Source organism: Mytilus galloprovincialis, chromosome 7, assembly GCF_965363235.1.
Source record: "Mytilus galloprovincialis chromosome 7, xbMytGall1.hap1.1, whole genome shotgun sequence".
NCBI lineage: Eukaryota > Metazoa > Mollusca > Bivalvia > Mytilida > Mytilidae > Mytilus > Mytilus galloprovincialis.
This window is the reverse complement of record NC_134844.1, coordinates 7,617,144-7,637,909: the sequence shown is the minus strand read 5'-3', so window position 1 is coordinate 7,637,909 and position 20,766 is coordinate 7,617,144. Positions and strand designations below refer to the sequence as shown.

At 33.1% G+C, this 20,766-nt stretch overlaps 2 protein-coding genes across 2 annotated transcripts in view; one reads left to right on the top strand and one right to left on the bottom strand.

Moving 5' to 3' along the window:
• Positions 1 to 2,529, bottom strand: part of LOC143082224 (guanine nucleotide-binding protein G(I)/G(S)/G(O) subunit gamma-12-like) — a 10,494-nt gene extending 7,965 nt beyond the window's left edge. Inside the window, exon 1 of the mRNA XM_076257808.1 lies at positions 2,364 to 2,529. Within this exon, the coding sequence (XP_076113923.1) occupies positions 2,364 to 2,458 (95 nt within the window). The 5' untranslated portion in view covers positions 2,459 to 2,529. The remainder of the gene's footprint in view (positions 1 to 2,363) is intronic.
• On the top strand, positions 2,517 to 20,766 carry LOC143082225 (tRNA wybutosine-synthesizing protein 2 homolog). The gene is made up of 6 exons (XM_076257809.1): positions 2,517 to 2,655; positions 8,183 to 8,595; positions 9,421 to 9,571; positions 10,053 to 10,162; positions 15,949 to 16,106; positions 20,312 to 20,766. Exons 1-6 carry the CDS (start codon positions 2,594 to 2,596, stop codon positions 20,729 to 20,731), a joined length of 1,314 nt encoding a protein of 437 aa, XP_076113924.1. The 5' UTR covers positions 2,517 to 2,593; the 3' UTR covers positions 20,732 to 20,766.

Sequence of the window (20,766 nt, the reverse complement as noted above, 5' to 3'; positions counted from 1 at the left end):
GACTAACAAAGGCCAGAGGCTCCTGACTTGGGACAGACGCAAAAATGCGGCGGGGTTAAACATGTTTGTGAGATCTCAACCCTCCCCCTATACCTCTAGCCAATGTAGAAAAGTAAACGCATAACAATACGCACATTAAAATTCAGTCCAACAGAAGTCCAAGTCTGATGTCACTGATTCAAGTAACATTATTTCTATACAGGTTGGAAGTAAAAGTTGTCTTTCTTTAATAATCACCTATTTAAGTAGTACAAAATAATCACTAGAAGAAGTGATTTAATTTTACTGTAGCTTTAAATATAGAATACTAATGATCCAGGGACTAATTTAAATTATGTTTCTAAACTTATCAGAACCAACATCTGTGTTGTCTAGGATGACCAGGTCATTTCAGGTGATGACCTTGTACTGAATCTAGGATAATGACATAAAATCACTTGTTTAAGTATCATACCTCAATTTCCTTCTCAAAAATCACTTCTTTAAGTATCATTATTTTAATAACCCCACTATTTTCAACACCCCCCGAACAGTAAAATTTTTATTGTGAACAGTAGAATTTTATTACATAATCTGAAAGATGAAACCTTGAACTTTACAGGAAAAATACTCCCACTGCTGGGAAAAATCTGTTAAGAAAGTATTAGTTCATTATGTAAAGCCATTATTACAGCATTTTTTCAACTAAAATAGAATTTGCAGCTAAATGATAGCATCAAAGGCATAAACCTTGCTACTTAAAAGAGGCAAAAATTACATTTTTTTTCAATTTTACTAATGAAAAGATATTATTTAAACTTTTATTTATGTGTTTTAAATTTTGGTAAAACTACAAAATCACAATTTGTGAAAAAAACTTCTAATTTGCTACTCAAATAAGTGATTTAAAAATCACTTATTTCAGTAAGTCCCCTGACTGTTGATAGGGAATATGAGTAAGGGGGAAAGAAACCAATGTTTTGTTCTTTACAGGTATTCAACTGCTGTTATATATTTATATCGGAGCACTCCCACTTAGGATAAATTGGTTTCATACTGAAACAAATATTCTCACAGATATTTACACAGTGTGGTGGGGTGCTTATAGGTAATAAAATCTGATTAAACAAATGTTGATATCTTTTTATATAAAAAAGAAGATGTGGTATGATTGCCAATGAGACAACTATCCACAAAAGACCAAAATGACACAGACATTAACAACTATAGGTCACCGTACGGCCTTCAACAATCAGCAAAGCCCATACCGCATAGTGAGCTATAAAAGGCCCAGATAAGACAATGTAAAACAAATTTTCAAACGAGAAAATTAACTGCCTTATTTAAGTAAAAATATGAACGAAAACAAATATGTAACACATAAACAAACGACAACCACTGAATTACAGGCTCCTGACTTGGGACAGGCACATACATAAATAATGAGGTGGGGTTAAGCATGTTAGCGGGATCCCAACCTTCCCCCAACCTGGGACAGTGGTATAACAGTATATCATTTACCAAAAAAAATGTGTGGGAAATGGACATGATTACATTTCCAGATGCGGGAAGCGGGAATATAAAAAAAATTAAAAAATTCTGTTTTGAAAAAAATGTGCGGGCGGGTCTGTCAAACAAGGAATTAAAGTAATTGGTGTGGCCTAAGTTGAATGAGTCTTCTTTTTCTAGTACTCTTATCAGTTTCTCCTCAATTATCATCATATATATACAAATTGATTGACTACAAAGCAGATATAATCGAAAGAACTTTTTTATTTTCAAAAACAACAGTGCATTTGAACCATCTGGAAGAGAATATATTGCATGACAAAAGACAGTGGAGAGTTTCACAGCTGCCCTCAAACGGTTGGACTAACCAACTAGCTCTCCTTCCAGTGCACATATATCCACAATTGGATCCTGCACTGTGTAACAAACAGATACAGATATAAGTTCCTAAACATTAGAATGACCAAAAATGCCCTTATAGCATGTACAAAATGTATGTTGATTTCTACAGATTGATCATATTAAGTCAAAGAATTAGTCCCCCTCCATTGAGGTTCAAGTTTACTTAAACATGTTTTAAAGTGGTCAGAGTTGTCTTTAAAAGTGACCTGTGTTGTCTTTACATGTATTTCCCAAAAAAAGGTCTATGTCTTTGTTCTGAGTTGTATCATAAACCCAATATTTTTTTTAGTAGGGACTGAGTCAGCAGTTAAAGCATTTACACACATGCATTCCTGTATAATATGCCATGTGATATTAACTTGTCCTTGGACACACATACTTAACAAGTGTGAAACATAAGCTTCAGGATTTTTGAGACAACATTCTCCCCCTTTTTTATAAACAGTTTGACATCGCAAATCTTTCTATCTTACACTTCAATTGCTTGTGAGACTGGTATTCTTTCAACTTTAGCTTCTTCTCTCAGCTGTGTTAGCTGTTTTTGTAATCTTTGTACTGCACTAGACATGATTTTTGTTTTGCAGCTTCTTCAAACGATTGTTCAATCTGAATCAATTAACTCTTCTCGCAGTGAACGTGATTTCGCGTGATTCAAGATGTCTGCGCCCTTGTTTTAAAAAGCGAAAACAAACAAATTTTAACGATGACATCTTCAATGGTTAAACAAGCATTGATAGTACCAAATACTCTTTGTCAGCCAATAAGGTTAATTTAACTTTAATAATATATACAAATGACTTTATTTAAATACAGTTTACATGAACCATCTCTGGTGAGGAGATTGGTAAAGCCTAAAGGTGTCAGGTTCGTTCGCCCTAAAAAATAGTAATGATAAATCCCAGACCATTAAATAATCTATATTTTTATTAATCCTTTTATTTTTTTTTCTGTCAAGAAATAAATGAATAAATAAACTATGTCCTTTTACCTTTTAACAGTAAATCTATTTCACTCCTTTTTAATCTGTGCGTTTTAAGATATTTTGACTAACATTATTATATGCTTAATGTACATAAAATAGTAGGTGTAAATATTTTTATTTTAGTGTTTTTTTTTACATTAATAAACGGTTTTATGACAACAATAATCTTTTAAGGATTGTATATATTCTAATCTAGTCTGCTCCATGTTTTTAAAACAGCAATAAATAAAAATAAGGGATTTTTTTATACCGTGTGACACGGGTGCTCCGTTGCGGAGGAATTTACTTAGAGAAGAAGAATAGTCCAAATAATTATGAAATCTTGAAAGGTGATACACATTATCATTAATGCCCGCTGCCCCCTCCTCTTGAACTTTTGACGCATCCAACAATCACTTTCCATGTATGACGTCAAAATTTTACGGGAACCTGTGTGATATCCAGTCATGGCTGACAAATAGCGATAAGGTGTAATATGAGGCAGTCATTACCTGTAAATGGGGACGAAGTCTGTATTATTTTTTTTAAATTCAAACATGTTGATAAAAGAAACGGAAATACCGTAACGTTTCGGATATTGGTTATGTTGTTAGGGATTTAGTTGTGACATTATTTAAGTTATGACGCCATATTCAATGTAAACAAAGAAACGCTGTTGTCAGGAAACGTTTTTTTCATATCAAACAATTATTAAAAATGATTGGGTGTTGAATTCCGTCCTATATTTGTTGATATGTTGATAAATTAATATACATCTAATTTAAAGTCTCATTCAAACAAGACCGGAATAGGAAGTAGATCTGAAAAAAAAGTTCACGATTTTTAGTTCATTAGTACAACATGTACAATGTATAATGAAAAATTTGGGAAATTTTCCAGATTTTTTTTTTTTCCATTGATTTTTCTACCATAAATAGGGACTTCGTCCCCATATTAAAAATTATTTATTTTCTTTGATGCCTTAAGTTGCAGGAAGGCGTCAAAGCAAAAATTTAAAATAGCCTAAGACCTCATAATTATTTTGACTGTATCTAAAAACATGCTTTCACCTATCATTAAATGGACATCTTGTTCATTTGAGGGTGGCAAAGGGTTATTTTCGTGCAACATGATCACCGTTTTTTATTTCACGTTCAACGTGTTTCTACTTTTTTATTTGACGTTCAGTCATGCAAGACAGGTGCCTCGTTTAAAGTGTTCTGCTTATTTAATTTTACGTGCATTGTGATTTTCAAATGCTTTGTATTAGAAATAAATTTCAAAGACAATGATTGTATTTTGTTTTTTTGATAAAGCGGAAAGGTCTATGATGTTGTTCCTTTCTTTGCATTTTAAAAGCTAAGATAGTTATATACTTTTTATAAAAGCTGTAACCCATTCATATCATAAATGTGTATACTTTATCGGGAATATTAAGTAAAACAAAGAGTACATATATTCTAGAGGGCAGTGACTCAGTCACAAAAGGTTTACATCAAAGTCTTTATTTTTTAGTGCAACATTCATGACAGAAATTATTTCATGTTCAACCCGAAATTAAGTCATGTCACTTTTTTTCTGTGCAAGCACCTCCCTTTACCACCCTCTCATTTGTATTCATATTTAAGAATAGTGAGTTGTTTTAATACACCTTATTGCTATTTTTCTGCTATTACTGGATAATATGAGGCAGGCATTATACCTGTGAAAGGGGACAAAGTCTGTATGAATTTTTCTTTTTCATTTGTTTTTAATTCAAACATATTTTAACTTCAAAATCTGTTAAAAAGAAATGAAAATACCGTAATGTTTCAAATTTTTATACGACCGCAAAAATTGAAAATTTTTTGGTCGTATATTGGTATCACGTTGTCATTGTCTTCATATTCCGAAGAGATTTGGTTTTTGCACTCTAACTTTAGTAAAAGCTAATAGAAATCTATGAAAGTTAAACACAAGGTTTATCACCATAAAAGAAAGGTTGGGATTGATTTTGGGTGTTTTGGTTCCAACAGTTTAGCAATTAGGGGCCAAAAAGGGTCCATAAGCATTTTTCTTGGTTTTCGTATAATTCTTTAGTATAAGTGAACAGAATTCTATGAAATTTTAACATAAGGTCTATGACCACAAAAGGAAAGTTGGGATTGATTTTGGAAGTTTTAAGTTACAACAGTTTAGGAATTAGGGACCAAAAACAGGTCCCAAATAAGCATTTTTCTTAGTTTTTGCACAATAACTTTAGTATAAGTTAATAGAAATCTATGAAATTTTAACACAAGGTTTATGACCACAAAAGAAAGGTTTGGATTGATTTTGGGAGTTTTGGTCCCAACGAATGAGGGGCCTAAAGGGTCCAAAATTAAACTTTGTTTGATTTCATCAAAAAATGAATTATTGGGGATCTTTGATATATGCCAAATCTTACCGTGTTTTCAGATTCTTAATTTTTGGTACTGTTTTCAAATTGGTCTCCATTAAGGTCCAAAGGGGCCAAAAATTATTAACCTTAGCTTGATTTTAACAAAAATTGAATTCTTGGGTTCTTTGATATGCTGAATCTAAACATGTACTTAGATTTTTGATAATGGGCCAAGTTTTCAAGTTGGTCCAAATTGGGTTCCAAAATTATTATATTAAGTATTGTGCAATAGCAAGAAATTTTCAATTGCACAGTATTTCTCAATAGCAAGAAATTTTTAATTACACAGTATTGTGCAATAGCAAGAAATTTTCAATTGCACAGTATTGCGCAATAGCAAGAAATCTTCAATTGCACAGTATTGTGCAATAGCAAGAAATCTTTAATTGCACAGTATTGCACAATAGCAAGAAATATCTAATTGCACAATATTTCACAATAGCAAGAAATTTTCAATTGCACAGTTTTGCGCAATAGCAAAAAATATTCAATTGCAGAGTATTGTCTCGTTTTTAAATTGATCTACATCATTTTTTGTACATTAAGGTCCAAAGGGTCAAAAATTAAACTTTGTTTGATTTCAACAAAAAATGAATATATGCGGTTCTTCAATATGCTTAATCTAACCATGTATTTATATTTTTAATATTTGGGCCCGGTTATCAAATTGGTCCACATTGAGGTCTAATTAAAAAGGGTCTAAAATTGAATATTATTTGATTTCATCAAAAATTGAATTCATGGGGTTCTATGATATGCTGAATCTAACCATGTATTTAGATTTGGGATATTGGACCATAATAGGTAAATGTCCAATTTAAAACTTTTAAGTTTTTAAGTTTAAGTTCTTAGACCACATTCATTCTGTGTCAGAAACCTATGTTGTGTCAACTATTTAATCACAATCCAAATTCAGAGCTGTATCAAGCTTAAATGTTGTGTCCATACTTGCCCCAACTGTTCAGGGTTCGACCTCTGCAGTTGTATAAAGCTGTGCCCTGAGGAGCATCTGGTTGGTTCTGTTGTTAGGGATTTTAGTTGTGACCTTATTTATGTTATGACATCATATTCAATGAAAACAAAGAAACGCTATCATCAGGTAATGTTTTTTTCATATCAAGGAATTATCAAAAATGAAATTAATAAGTATTGAGTTCATTCCTATATTTTACTAGACTGATAAATATATATTTTACTCAAAGTCTCATGCAAACGACCGGAAAAAGAAGTAGATTGCTGCGCAAATGCAGGAATATAAAAAAGTCTGAAAATAAAAAAGTTGATGATTTCGAGTTCATTAGCATGATTAGTACTGAAAATTTCGGTAATTTTTGCCCGATTTTTATTTTTTTTTTATTGATTTTTCTACCATAATAGGGGACTTTGTCCCCTTATCACACAGGTTCCCCATAAATTTTGGCATAAAAAAAAACAAAATATCTGACACCACAATGGAAAAGTAATTGTTGTATGACGTTAAAAGTTCAAGCGGCCAGGTCAGCCGGGAATAGCAATAATGTGTATTAACCACCAAAGGCAAAGATTAATGTCAATATATATATATCTGGGAGTTAAATCATGTGAATAATTTAACATAAAAATTTGATAGTTTGAATTTATTTAAGAGATTTCTCACATTAATCATTCATTTTTTATTGCATACTTTGCAGAATACAATAACGGCAGGTAACAAAAAAAAAAATTATTGTTACCTTCATGTGCACTTTTTGTCCCCTGGGTAGCATGTCGCAGGGGATATGGAAATAATGGAAGATCATCATTGTGTACATATGAGTGTCTGTCTGTACGTCCATCTGGTCTTGTTAATGCCCTCATGAGTACAATTCTTGCCAGATTTTTATAAAACTTATACTATTACTTTTAAAATATCATCAATACCTCAAACAGGTTCTAAAATGGTGGACGATCGACTTTTTAAAAAGAGTTATGTACCTTGGAAATATTAAATTAATGGAAAATGGCTTAAGTAGTTAGCATTCTCACATGTACAATTCTTACCAAATTTTTACTATAGTTTAATAACAGTAATATATCAGACAAGTTCTATAATGGTGGACGATCCACTTTAAAAAAAAAAAAGAATAATCCCTATGAAATATCTAATTTTAATAGACTAATAAGTGCAACACAGGGGACATTAGAACTCTGTTCTTTGATATTTATTGTGTCACAGAAGTTACATTAATCTATGTCCTTCATTTTCCCAAATTTGTGTCTTTTTCAACAAAGTATACATGGTTTTATGTTAGAATTATCAAAAGATATTCAAGGAAATATATATTTTGTTTTCTATTAGACATCAATATAATACTATTATTTTCTGTGTTGACTGTTTCGCACAAATTGGAGAACAAGCAAAATTCAAGCTATTTTTTTTTTTATGTTCATCAAAAAATAAATTTTCAATTAATTGTCTGGACATTGACTATAGGTCAAAGTTCTATAGATCTCAATACATTTTAGTACAACTATCCACTGTAATACATTACACAGTTTATTTATATATGTATATATGTTTTAACCTCAGTTGCATGCTCCTCATGTATGCAAACATCCTTAGAGAAGCAGTAAAATATTTAAAGAATGCATTCAAATTAGTCTAGGTAATAGAACTAACAGAACGTATATGAAAAGATAATATAGTATGCCTATAAAAAATGATATATATATGAATGTAAGAAGTACAGTACTACCCATGACATTGTCTTAAGGATGTCAACCATAAAATTTATGGTGGCAACATACAACACAATAAGTGAAAAAAAGATAAATATATATATATATATATATATATATATATATATATATATATATATATATATATATATATATATATATATATATGCAAAATATCAATCCACCAAATTAATTGTTTACATTTTGTATTTCAGAAAAATCCTAGAAGACAGTAAACTAACAGATATATCGTGTAACCTGAAAGATTTTGGGGTTGGTAAAATAGCTATACCACTGGGCAATGGAACATCTGATAAAGTTGATAGTTTATTAGTGAAAAGCAATATGATTTGTAACTGTATTAATACTGACAGTATTAACTTTGTAACACTCAAGACTTTACCAATGTCTGGTCATCAGATAGCTCAGGTGATGTTTAAAACTAAAAGACCTAAACCCAAAACACCATATGAAGAACTTGTGTTGAGTCTGACTGATCTGGCTCATAAATATGATATATGTATGACTGAAGAGTTACAGAGAGACATTCCACACCACTGGGAAAAACATGGAGATCTTGTCCTACTACCACCAAACTGCTTCTGTAATGATAATTGGACAAAAGCAGGTAACACATAGGATTAAATAAAATACTATAATTATATATTGTTCCTGTTAAAACAACTTTTTGTCAACTTATTTTAAGTATTATTGTTTATGTGGTTTACTCACAGTACACATCCTAAATATGTCAGACCTGAGATGATTATGATTTTATTTTAAGAGCTGGGCATAAATTGATACATTATCAGAAGCAGATAGTGCATGACACATCAACATTTAATTCATTTATCAAAAAATGGTGAACAGGATTAATAACCTTTAAAAACTGCTTTTCTGTTTTCAGCTCTTATAAAGCATGTGTTCTCTTATTAGATTCAACCTCAATACTGAACAAAAAAAACAACAGATGAAATGGTTTGTTCTGTTTGCAGTGGTATTTTTTCCTGAAAAATTGAAATATGAAATTTTGTGTTTTTACCCTACATGCCAAATTCAAAATGAAATATCTAATAATAATTCTTGATGGTATGTTTGAAGTGCAAATTTCAGGCAAAATAACAATCATTGAAGATGAAGTGTATATATTAGTGGCTTAAGATGACTCCCATTTATTTCCTCAATAAATGGGAGTGTTTAGCCTGCAATTTATACTACTAATTCTTGAAAACCTTTTTTTATAGGATAAAGGAATGATTGGAGACTACGGGATAACAACAATTAGTGGTAAAAATTACACAGAAAACCTTCAACATACAATAAATCAAGAGTTAGCTCCCTTTGAACATGTTGCATATATGTAGTCATGATATGTTAAAGTTTACATCAGTGTAAACTGACAGTTATGATATTATCCATTGCAGAACTTTGATAACTCTTTTTTTTTTGATAGGTGAAGAGTTGTGGTCTGTAGTCTGTAAATGTTTACATTGTTTAAGAGTGGCCAGAAAGGATGTGATCTCAGCAGATGGTTTCAGAACACCACAGGTCAGACTTTTGTATGGAGATACAGGATGGGTAGAACATAAAGATAACAGAGTTAGGTAAGTTGTCTCCCTTTGTTTCATACAAATTTGGGTAAATCAAAAGAATCAAGATGACAGATTCTCTCCTGGTTGCCATGAATATTGTTATATTCACAAAGTTTTGCTCTCATTTATTATTTTTGAAGAATGCGAGATTGGTTATTGGGATTTTAGAAAATATTAAATCTTAAAATGTATCAAAATTTAGATTGTGAGATTTTATTTTGTGATTCCAATTCTGTCCCCACTTTCACAATAATAAAACTATTTTACAATGATAAAAACATTAAAGCCAAAATTTGTGAATTACAGTATTTCAGGTGTGATTTGTTTCCCTGAGATAGCTTTAATCATGTTAAACTTCACACTCTGTTATTGTAAAACAACTATTTTTTTTATAAGACATGCTTGATTGATAACCTCTCGATACATATATATCTTTTATAAATTAATAGTGCTTTGGGAAATTCTGATTGAATATTTTATTTTATTGAAACAGGTACACCTATGACATTACAAAGTGTATGTTCAGTGCTGGGAATGTTACGGAGAAACTAAGAATAGCAACGATTGATTGTTCCAATGAAACTGTTGTTGATTTATATGCAGGTAAGACAATGTAACATTAAATTTATGCATATGAAAGTAAAATGGTTGTCACCAAAAGATAAAAAATATAAGAAAAAACTCTATCCAATCCATATTCCTCCTTATCCAATGTTTGACTGCATCTTTGATATTTTCATGTGTATCTACCGTATTTGTATAACAGGTTCAACAAATATCACTATATAAAATAATCATTATGTAACTTAACCCTATTTGGCCTAAGTTCTACTCAGATCAAGTAATTTTTATAGTAGAAATTAGTCTTGGAGACCTTTTTTGCTAAGGCAAAAAAAAATTAAAAATATATGTGTTTCTGCTAACGTGCTGAAAAAAATAGGGTAGGTAGGTAGGCAATATCATTTTATTTTGCAAACAATTTTTTTAGGTGGTTACTGCTATGGAATCAGTCTGACTTTAACAGTACTTGTTCCAAAATGGCAAGTGTTAGGGTAGTCACTAAAAATAAGGGCAGGTAGGGTTAGCGGAAACACATGTATTTTTTTTTTGGCCCAAACATGAGATAGATTTTAAAATACAAATGTAGTTTTATTAACATCCTGATTTTGCTTTCATTGTAAGTATTGTTATAATTTAAAATATATATAGGAATACTGTAATAATTTTTAACCGATCCAGATCAGTGTGACACAGATAGATATTTTTATTAATAAGTCAAGTGGCAGGAAATGTATAAGTAAGTTTGTCTGACTATGAATAAGTGGAAGACAAATGAAATCATTAGTTAGTAATCAAGGAAGGTTTTACTTTGATAAAGTGTATTCTAGTTTGTAGATCTTTTATGACAAAGTGAAATTGTATCTGCGATTGAAATCAAGATTGAGATTAGCTTGAAAATTAAAGCAATGTCCTATTTGAAACTGAAACTTAAAAGGAACTTCATTCAAAAAGATGAGCTAATAATATTCCATTTGAAACTGAAGAAGGGAAGCCTTTTTGACCAATGATAAAATAGTTGTTTAAAGTAGATAAACTTAATATATATAATAGGTTCTTTTTGTCAGAAATTATTTAAAGGAAACTGTGTAAATAAATTTGGCAATTAAGTTTTGTGATAACTGATCAAATTCTAAAAAAACAAATTGCAAAATATGAGTTCACAGAAAAATTAATTGTAAAATGTCTTATAAACGTTTTTAAAGTAATTGTAACTAGAGGCTCTCAAGATCCTGTATCGCTCACCTGACTCTACTTGGGTTTTTGAAATCATATAAAAAAAGATAAAATTTGGCTACAAAATAACAACACTTGGCCACCACCTCATTAGGATCCTATGTTAAACAAAGTCAACCCACTGGTGGCCATCTTGGATATTGGATTTGCTTCAATGTAACAACTCTTGGTCAGCACCTCATAAGTAACATTCATACTATGTTTGGTTTCATTCCATTCAGTGTTTCTCTAAAAGAAGTCATTTCTATGCATTTCCAAAAGGGTCCTATGTTAAACTTAGTCCTCCACTGGCAGCCATATTGGATGATGGATCGGCTACAAAGTAACAACACTTGGTCATCGCCTCATAAGGAACATTCATACTGTGTTTGGTTTCATTCCATTTAGTGGTTCTCTCAAAGAAGTCATTTGTATGAATTTCCCATGGGTCCTATGTTAAACTTAGTCTCCCGCTGGTGGCCATCTTGGATGATGGATCGGCTACAAATTAACAACACTTGGTTAGCACCTCATAAGGAACATTCATGCTATGTTTGGTTTCATTCCATTCAGTGGTTCTCTAAAAGAAGACATTTGTATATATTTCCCATTGGGTCCTATGTTAAACTAAGTCCCCCACTGGCTGCCATCTTGGATGAAGGATCGGCTACAAAGTAACCACACTTGGTCATCACCTCATAGGGAACATTCATACTATGTTTGGTTTCATTCCATTCCGTGGTTCTCTAAAAGAAGTCATTTGTATGCATTATCCATAGGGTCCTATGTTAAACTAAATTCCCCGCTAGTGGCTATCTTGGATGATGGATCGGCTACAAAGTAATAACATTTGGTCAGCACCTCATAAGGAACACTCATGCCATGTTTGGTTTCATTCCATTCAGTGGTTCTCTAGAAGAAGTTCAAAATGTAAAATGTTAACGACGACGACAGACGACGGATGCCAAGTGATGAGAAAAGCTCTCTTGACCCTTTGGGCCAGGTGAGCTAAAAAGGAATTGATTAATCTACCATAGGTGATAATTTATTATATACTACCGTCAAAGTAATATGTACAGTTAAAGAGATCTTACAAGCAGTTATTTTATTTATAATCCTGTACACAATTTTGTGAAACTTTTTATTATATATATAATTGTAAAGTCTATGATAATGACCATTAATAAAGTTTGCCAGAACAGTCTCTTTCAGTTGAATTATTGGAAATAATTTGTTTTTTTAATATAAAAAAGAATATGTGGTATGATTGCCAATAAAACAACTCTCCACAAGAGACCAAAAAGTCACAGAAACTTTTTTCTGATTTATTTCAAGTGTAACAGTACAGCCTTTAACAATGAACAAAACATGTACTACAAAGTAAGCTATAAAAGGTCCAAAATGACAATTTAAAAAAGAAATTTAAATGTGAAAACTAATAGTGTGATTTATGAACTATGCAATAAAGATTTAGGCTCCTGACTTGCGACAGGCATATACAGAATGTTCTGTTGTCAGATAGTGGCTGTGCATTCCTCAGTACAAGCCTAAGTCTATCTTGCCCATGTTCTTACTTTATATGGATTGAAAGTTTGTCAACCAATCAATCACAAAATGTAAACAAGTAAATAAAAGCTGAGAATTCAGTCAGACCTCAATTAAACATTTTATGTCATATGACTAAAACACACGCCAACCTTATTATCCTTTAATGGTTATTACATGTACTTAATTAAGAAATGTCTCAGAATTGATTAGTTAATGCAATAACATTGGTAGACTAATAGGCTTCTTGATTCAATTATCTATATCATTATTTACAAACCAAATATAAAGCACCGATCATGGTGGCTTTCTTGTCAGAAAGCTAATTAAAGAAAGAGAAGTTTTATTACACCAATTCCATTCTTATCTCTATAAAGAAGAAATCTTTCCATTAGTTTAAACACAAATGTCACTCAACCCTGTTCCTTTCATAGAAAGCCCATTATCCTGGTGAATTACATCCTCTGCTTCCAATAATTAGATTTCTATCATAACCTGCAATTTACAAAATCAAATTAAAAAGTCATCCTCAAGAATTCCAATTCAAAATTGATTTTTGAAAGGAGAAAATATAGAAAATATAGAAAAATGACAGAAATTTGTCTCCTCTGAGATGGCCTGATTGAACTAATGTTATAAAAATCTAAGTGACTCGTTCTTTTCTAAATAATCATTACATATTAATCTTTCCTAATATAAAATCTTCAGGATTTAGTTCTTACTGGAATAGTGCAAATATTGCATGGCAACTCAAGACATCAAATATTTATTGCAAGAAATATGATACACTTCAGAATATGACTGCTTTTGACACATTGATTAATTGAGCAATTATATGCAAGCCTTGGTATTTCTAATAAATCTCTCCATCAATCTAAGAACTATTTTAGAAATGTCGCCAAGACTAATGATTGTCTTGAATTATTTATCTTGTATATATTTAGTAAAAGATCTATGTTGGATTTTTTTTATTTAGGAGTAATAGAGGATAAATCTTCAATGTAGTAGATATACTGATTTGCGAAAAAAATATGTAAAAAAATATAACTGGTCTAGGCCATCAACTTTTAAATTATTATTGTCTGGTGAAAACACAAAACAACTTTGTAATGTAGGAAAGTATGTACATTTCTCTTAAATAAAATTAAGAAACAGTTTATTGTAATAAATGATATTTTGTATTGATGAAACTTCTGATGTCACCTATTGTTTATTATGCATTTTGTTTATGTTCTGGACCATATGAGTATTTGGACCATACAAGTATGGTCATGACCATATGGGTATATACTCATATGGTCCGACTCTACGCGTATGGTCGGGGTAATTAACACTCTGTTACAGTTTACTTTTAATAATTCTAAACTCCTCATATGGTATGACTGTTCTTTAAAAAGATGCAATCATATAGGTAATTTTATTATTATATTATTATAAGGATAAGCTAAATAAAATATAGAAGTTTCACATAGTTAATTTAACTTACTTGTCAAAACTATAATAAACATATTTTAAACCGATGGTCATTACCAATTTGTTTTTACGCTTGAATGGCAATATGTTGACTTAAAAAAAAAATTCCCAAAATTTCTTTATAAACTATTACAGAAGTCACTGGAAAGTAACTGTTAAAGTTTATTCAAGATGTCTCGTGAATATGGTGTATTGCAGTCATGTTACGATATTTGATGTCTAGAGCTTCTTAAAACACCGTAGACATATCAGAATGGCCCAAGACCTCGGTATCACTTTTCACTCGCAAACAAAAGGTGTAAATGAAAAGGGTCATGCACAACCAAGACTTGCAAATGCAAAAAAAGCTATACTACCGTGTGGAAGTAAGTGTCACCCCAAGCCTACATGCAAGAATGTAATTAGCGATGAAAACTAACTATGGCATTAATATTTAATTTTTAGGTAGTATTTGAAGTATAAAATAATACATTGTCATGTAACCATCATTGTTTTTTATCGTTTTTTTTTTTTTTAGATAAAGTTTTTGTATTATTAAAACTTTCATAATGTAATTTAAAAAAAATACCTATATGGTCAAATACTCATATGGTCCGGCCCGTTAATAACCAAAGAAGTATTATACTCATATGGTCATGACCATACGCGTATGGTCCAAATACTCCTATGGTCTGGCCCGTTAATAACCAAAGGAGTATTATACTCATATGGTCATGACCATACGCGTATGGTCCAAATACTCATATGGTCCGTAACATTTATATTGTTTGTAATATGCCAAAGTTAATAAAGAATTTGAATTTGAATACCTAAAAGACAAAATTCAGACCATAATAGCACAACATTAATATTTTTTCACATGGGTGCAGAGAGAGCAATGTTGTTTTTTACACTTATAAAAAGGGGGTGGGAGATATTAAAGTGACAATCAAAATAAATTATAAGTGAAGGAAATATGATTGCACAAGGATGAAAAAAACAATGACAGCAAACTACAATCCACAAATACTTCTGAGAAAACTAGATTGACTAACACAAACACGAAGAAAAACAGGGAGGATCTTAAGCCCTTTCAAATTTACTTTGACAAAATGTTATGAAAATTAAATATTCACAATGCTAATTATACCAGAAAACATGATTTAAAAAAAAATCAATATGTTTGAAATAGTTATTGGCTCTTGCTTATAATCAAGTGGAAAGGGTTCCGGTGGGGGTGACTTTGATTTTGTGTATTCAAAGTCCATTTTTTCATTAGCGTGAGTCTAACCACTTTAAATTTTGAGACTGATATATGTGACTTTATCATTATTGGTGACTGATATGTGACTATGTTCTTAAAGATGACTGATATTTGACTATATATCAGTATAGATGACTGTTTTGTGACTATATCATAATAGAAGACTGATCAATGAGTACATGTATATCATTATAGATGGCTTATATGTGATCATTTGTTAAATGTGACTATTTCTGATTGTATGGATGACTGATGAGTGACTATTGCATTATTGAAATTAATTGATGACTGATGTATAGGTGACTGATGTATGACTATTTTATTATCATAGCTGACCTGTATGTGACTATTTTAGGTATTGGATACTTCACTCTCCCATACTTAGTTCATGCAAAGGCTAGACATCTTCATGCTTGTGAATGGAATCCTGATGCAGTGGAAGCTTTAAAGAAAAACTTGCATTTGAATGGAGTTGATGATAGATGTACTGTGCACCATGGAGACAACAGAAAGGTGGGTGTAATCAAATGTTTATGAAGGTTAACAGCCTTTAAATGTCATCTCTGGATGGATACATAGATGGTGTCTAGTATGGATGGGTACATAGACGGTGTCTAGTCTGGATGGATACATAGACGGTGTCTAGTCTGGATGGGTACATAGACGGTGCCTAGTCTGGATGGGTACATAGACGGTGTCTAGTCTGGATGGGTACATAGACGGTGTCTAGTCTGGATGGGTACATAGACGGTGTCTAGTCTGGATGGGTACATAGACGGTGCCTAGTCTGGATGGGTACATAGACGGTGTCTAGTCTGGATGGGTACATAGACGGTGTCTAGTCTGGATGGGTACATAGACGATGTCTAGTATGGATGGATACATAGACCGTGTCTAGTATGGATGGGTACATAGACGGTGTCTAGTCTGGATGGATACATAGACGGTGTCTAGTCTGGATGGATACATAGACGGTGTCTAGTCTGGATGGGTACATAGACGGTGTCTACTCTGGATGGGTACATAGACGGTGTCTAGTCTGGATGGGTACATAGACGGTGTCTAGTCTGGATGGGTACATAGACGGTGTCTACTCTGGATGGGTACATAGACAGTGTCAACTCTGGATGGGTACATAGACGGTGTCTAGTCTGGATGGGTACATAGACGATGTCAACTCTGGATGGGTACATAGACGGTGTCTAGTCTGGATGGGTACATAGACGATGTCAACTCTGGATGGGTATATAGACGGTGTCTAGTCTGGATGGGTACATAGACGGTGTCTACTCTGGATGGGTACATAGACAGTGTCAACTCTGGATGGGTACATAGACGATGTCTAGTCTGGATGGGTACATAGACGATGTCTAGTAAGGATGGGTTCATAGACGATGTCTAGTATAGATGGATACATAGACCGTGTCTAGTATGGATGGATACATAGATGGTGTCTAGTATAAAAGAGAAGCAAAAGATACCAAAGGGACAACTTATAAGTCTAAAATAAACTGACAATGTCATTGACAAAAAAGAGAATAAGACCCAATTGTAAAACAACACAGTAAAAAAACCCACAACATTGGAAACTAGAGATATATAGTTCAAACATCTGTTTTTATAATTATATCAAATACTTCATTCTGAATCTCTGAAATTTCCACAGTAAGACAAAATGGACTTGATAGGAAAATAAATAGTTTTCTGTTTTTGGAAAACATTGATTCATTATAAATAATTCATATAATTTTCTATTAAAAATCCCTAAATATGTATTTAATGCACTAACAGGACCTCTAAAAGAAAGTAATAGAAATATAATGATAACTGTATTTAAAAAAAAATCAATATGTTTGAAATAGTTATTGGCTCTTGCTTATAATCAAGTGGAAAGGGTTCCGGTGGGGGTGACTTTGATTTTGTGTATTCAAAGTCCATTTTTTCATTAGCGTGAGTCTAACCACTTTAAATTTTGAGACTGATATATGTGACTTTATCATTATTGGTGACTGATATGTGACTATGTTCTTAAAGATGACTGATATTTGACTATATATCAGTATAGATGACTGTTTTGTGACTATATCATAATAGAAGACTGATCAATGAGTACATGTATATCATTATAGATGGCTTATATGTGATCATTTGTTAAATGTGACTATTTCTGATTGTATGGATGACTGATGAGTGACTATTGCATTATTGAAATTAATTGATGACTGATGTATAGGTGACTGATGTATGACTATTTTATTATCATAGCTGACCTGTATGTGACTATTTTAGGTATTGGATACTTCACTCTCCCATACTTAGTTCATGCAAAGGCTAGACATCTTCATGCTTGTGAATGGAATCCTGATGCAGTGGAAGCTTTAAAGAAAAACTTGCATTTGAATGGAGTTGATGATAGATGTACTGTGCACCATGGAGACAACAGAAAGGTGGGTGTAATCAAATGTTTATGAAGGTTAACAGCCTTTAAATGTCATCTCTGGATGGATACATAGATGGTGTCTAGTATGGATGGGTACATAGACGGTATCTAGTCTGGATGGATACATAGACGGTGCCTAGTCTGGATGGGTACATAGACGGTGTCTAGTCTGGATGGGTACATAGACGGTGTCTAGTCTGGATGGGTACATAGACGGTGTCTAGTCTGGATGGGTACATAGACGGTGTCTAGTCTGGATGGATACATAGACGGTGTCTAGTCTGGATGGGTACATAGACGGTGTCTACTCTGGATGGGTACATAGACGGTATCTAGTCTGGATGGGTACATAGACGGTATCTAGTCTGGATGGGTACATAGACGGTGCCTAGTCTGGATGGGTACATAGACGGTGCCTAGTCTGGATGGGTACATAGACGGTGCCTAGTCTGGATGGGTACATAGACGGTGTCTAGTCTGGATGGGTACATAGACGGTGTCTAGTCTGGATGGGTACATAGACGGTGTCTAGTCTGGATGGGTACATAGACGGTGCCTAGTCTGGATGGGTACATAGACGGTGCCTAGTCTGGATGGGTACATAGACGATGTCTAGTAAGGATGGGTACATAGACGGTGTCTACTCTGGATGGGTACATAGACGGTGTCTAGTCTGGATGGGTACATAGACGGTGTCTAGTCTGGATGGGTACATAGAAGGTGTCTACTCTGGATGGGTACATAGACGGTGTCTAGTCTGGATGGGTACATAGACGGTGTCTAGTCTGGATGGGTACATAGACGGTGTCTACTCTGGATGGGTACATAGACGGTGTCTAGTATGGATGGGTACATAGACGGTGTCTAGTCTGGATGGGTACATAGACGGTGTCTACTCTGGATGGGTACATAGACGGTGTCTAGTATGGATGGGTACATAGAAGGTGTCTAGTCTGGATGGGTACATAGACGGTGCCTAGTCTGGATGGGTACATAGACGGTGCCTAGTCTGGATGGGTACATAGAAGGTGCCTAGTCTGGATGGGTACATAGACGGTGCCTAGTCTGGATGGGTACATAGACGGTGTCTAGTCTGGATGGGTACATAGACGGTGTCTAGTCTGGATGGGTACATAGACGGTGTCTAGTCTGGATGGGTACATAGACGGTGTCTAGTCTGGATGGGTACATAGACGGTGTCTAGTCTGGATGGGTACATAGACGGTGTCTAGTCTGGATGGGTACATAGACGGTGTCTACTCTGGATGGGTACATAGACAGTGTCAACTCTGGATGGGTACATAGACGGTGTCTAGTCTGGATGGGTACATAGACGGTGTCTAGTCTGGATGGGTACATAGACAGTGTCAACTCTGGATGGGTACATAGACGGTGTCTACTCTGGATGGGTACATAGACGATGTCAACTCTGGATGGGTACATAGACGGTGTCTAGTCTGGATGGGTACATAGACGGTGTCTACTCTGGATGGGTACATAGACAGTGTCAACTCTGGATGGGTACATAGACGATGTCTAGTCTGGATGGGTACATAGACGATGTCTAGTAAGGATGGGTTCATAGACGATGTCTAGTATAGATGGATACATAGACCGTGTCTAGTATGGATGGATACATAGATGGTGTCTAGTATAAAAGAGAAGCAAAAGATACCAAAGGGACAACTTATAAGTCTAAAATAAACTGACAATGTCATTGACAAAAAAGAGAATAAGACCCAATTGTAAAACAACACAGTAAAAAAACCCACAACATTGGAAACTAGAGATATATAGTTCAAACATCTGTTTTTATAATTATATCAAATACTTCATTCTGAATCTCTGAAATTTCCACAGTAAGACAAAATGGACTTGATAGGAAAATAAATAGTTTTCTGTTTTTGGAAAACATTGATTCATTATAAATAATTCATATAATTTTCTATTAAAAATCCCTAAATATGTATTTAATGCACTAACAGGACCTCTAAAAGAAAGTAATAGAAATATAATGATAACTGTATTTAAAAAAAAACTATATAGGCAGGTGCAATCGTATACTATTGTTTATAAATAACACTGAGAAAAGTAAAATAATAAAAATACAGAACTCTGAAGAAGGAAATACGATGATCCATTTAAAAATTACTAGTGATAATGCTCATCATCCACGATGGCCACAAACAAACAAGTCTTCTTTCAATCTAATCATCTTCATGGGAATCAATCAGTTATAGTTAAAATTACTATTAACATACACTTAATTTTTTTTCAGATTTGTCCAAAAAATGTTGCTGATAGAGTAAATCTAGGCTTGATACCAAGTTCAGAAGATGGGTGGCCTGTGGCATGTGCTGCTCTGAAGACAACTGGTGGAATTTTCCATGTACATTACAATATAGAATCTAAGAGTAAACAGACTGAAGTCAGTGACATAAATAATTCCTTTGAAGGAAGGGGATCTGGATGTGAAAACGAAATCATTAGGACGAGTGACAGTGTATCAAAACATATAGACAGGATGAAAGTTTGGACAGAATGGGCTGAAAAAACTTGTGAAACATTACATAAACTGATGTGTATAGCTCATTCTGCAAGAAAGTGGACTATATCAGTTTTACATATAGAACATGTCAAATCATACGCACCCCATGTTGATCATGTCGTTGTTGACTTTAAATGTTGTCCAATATAAATATCAGTTTTAATTAAAGATTATCTAATCATGAA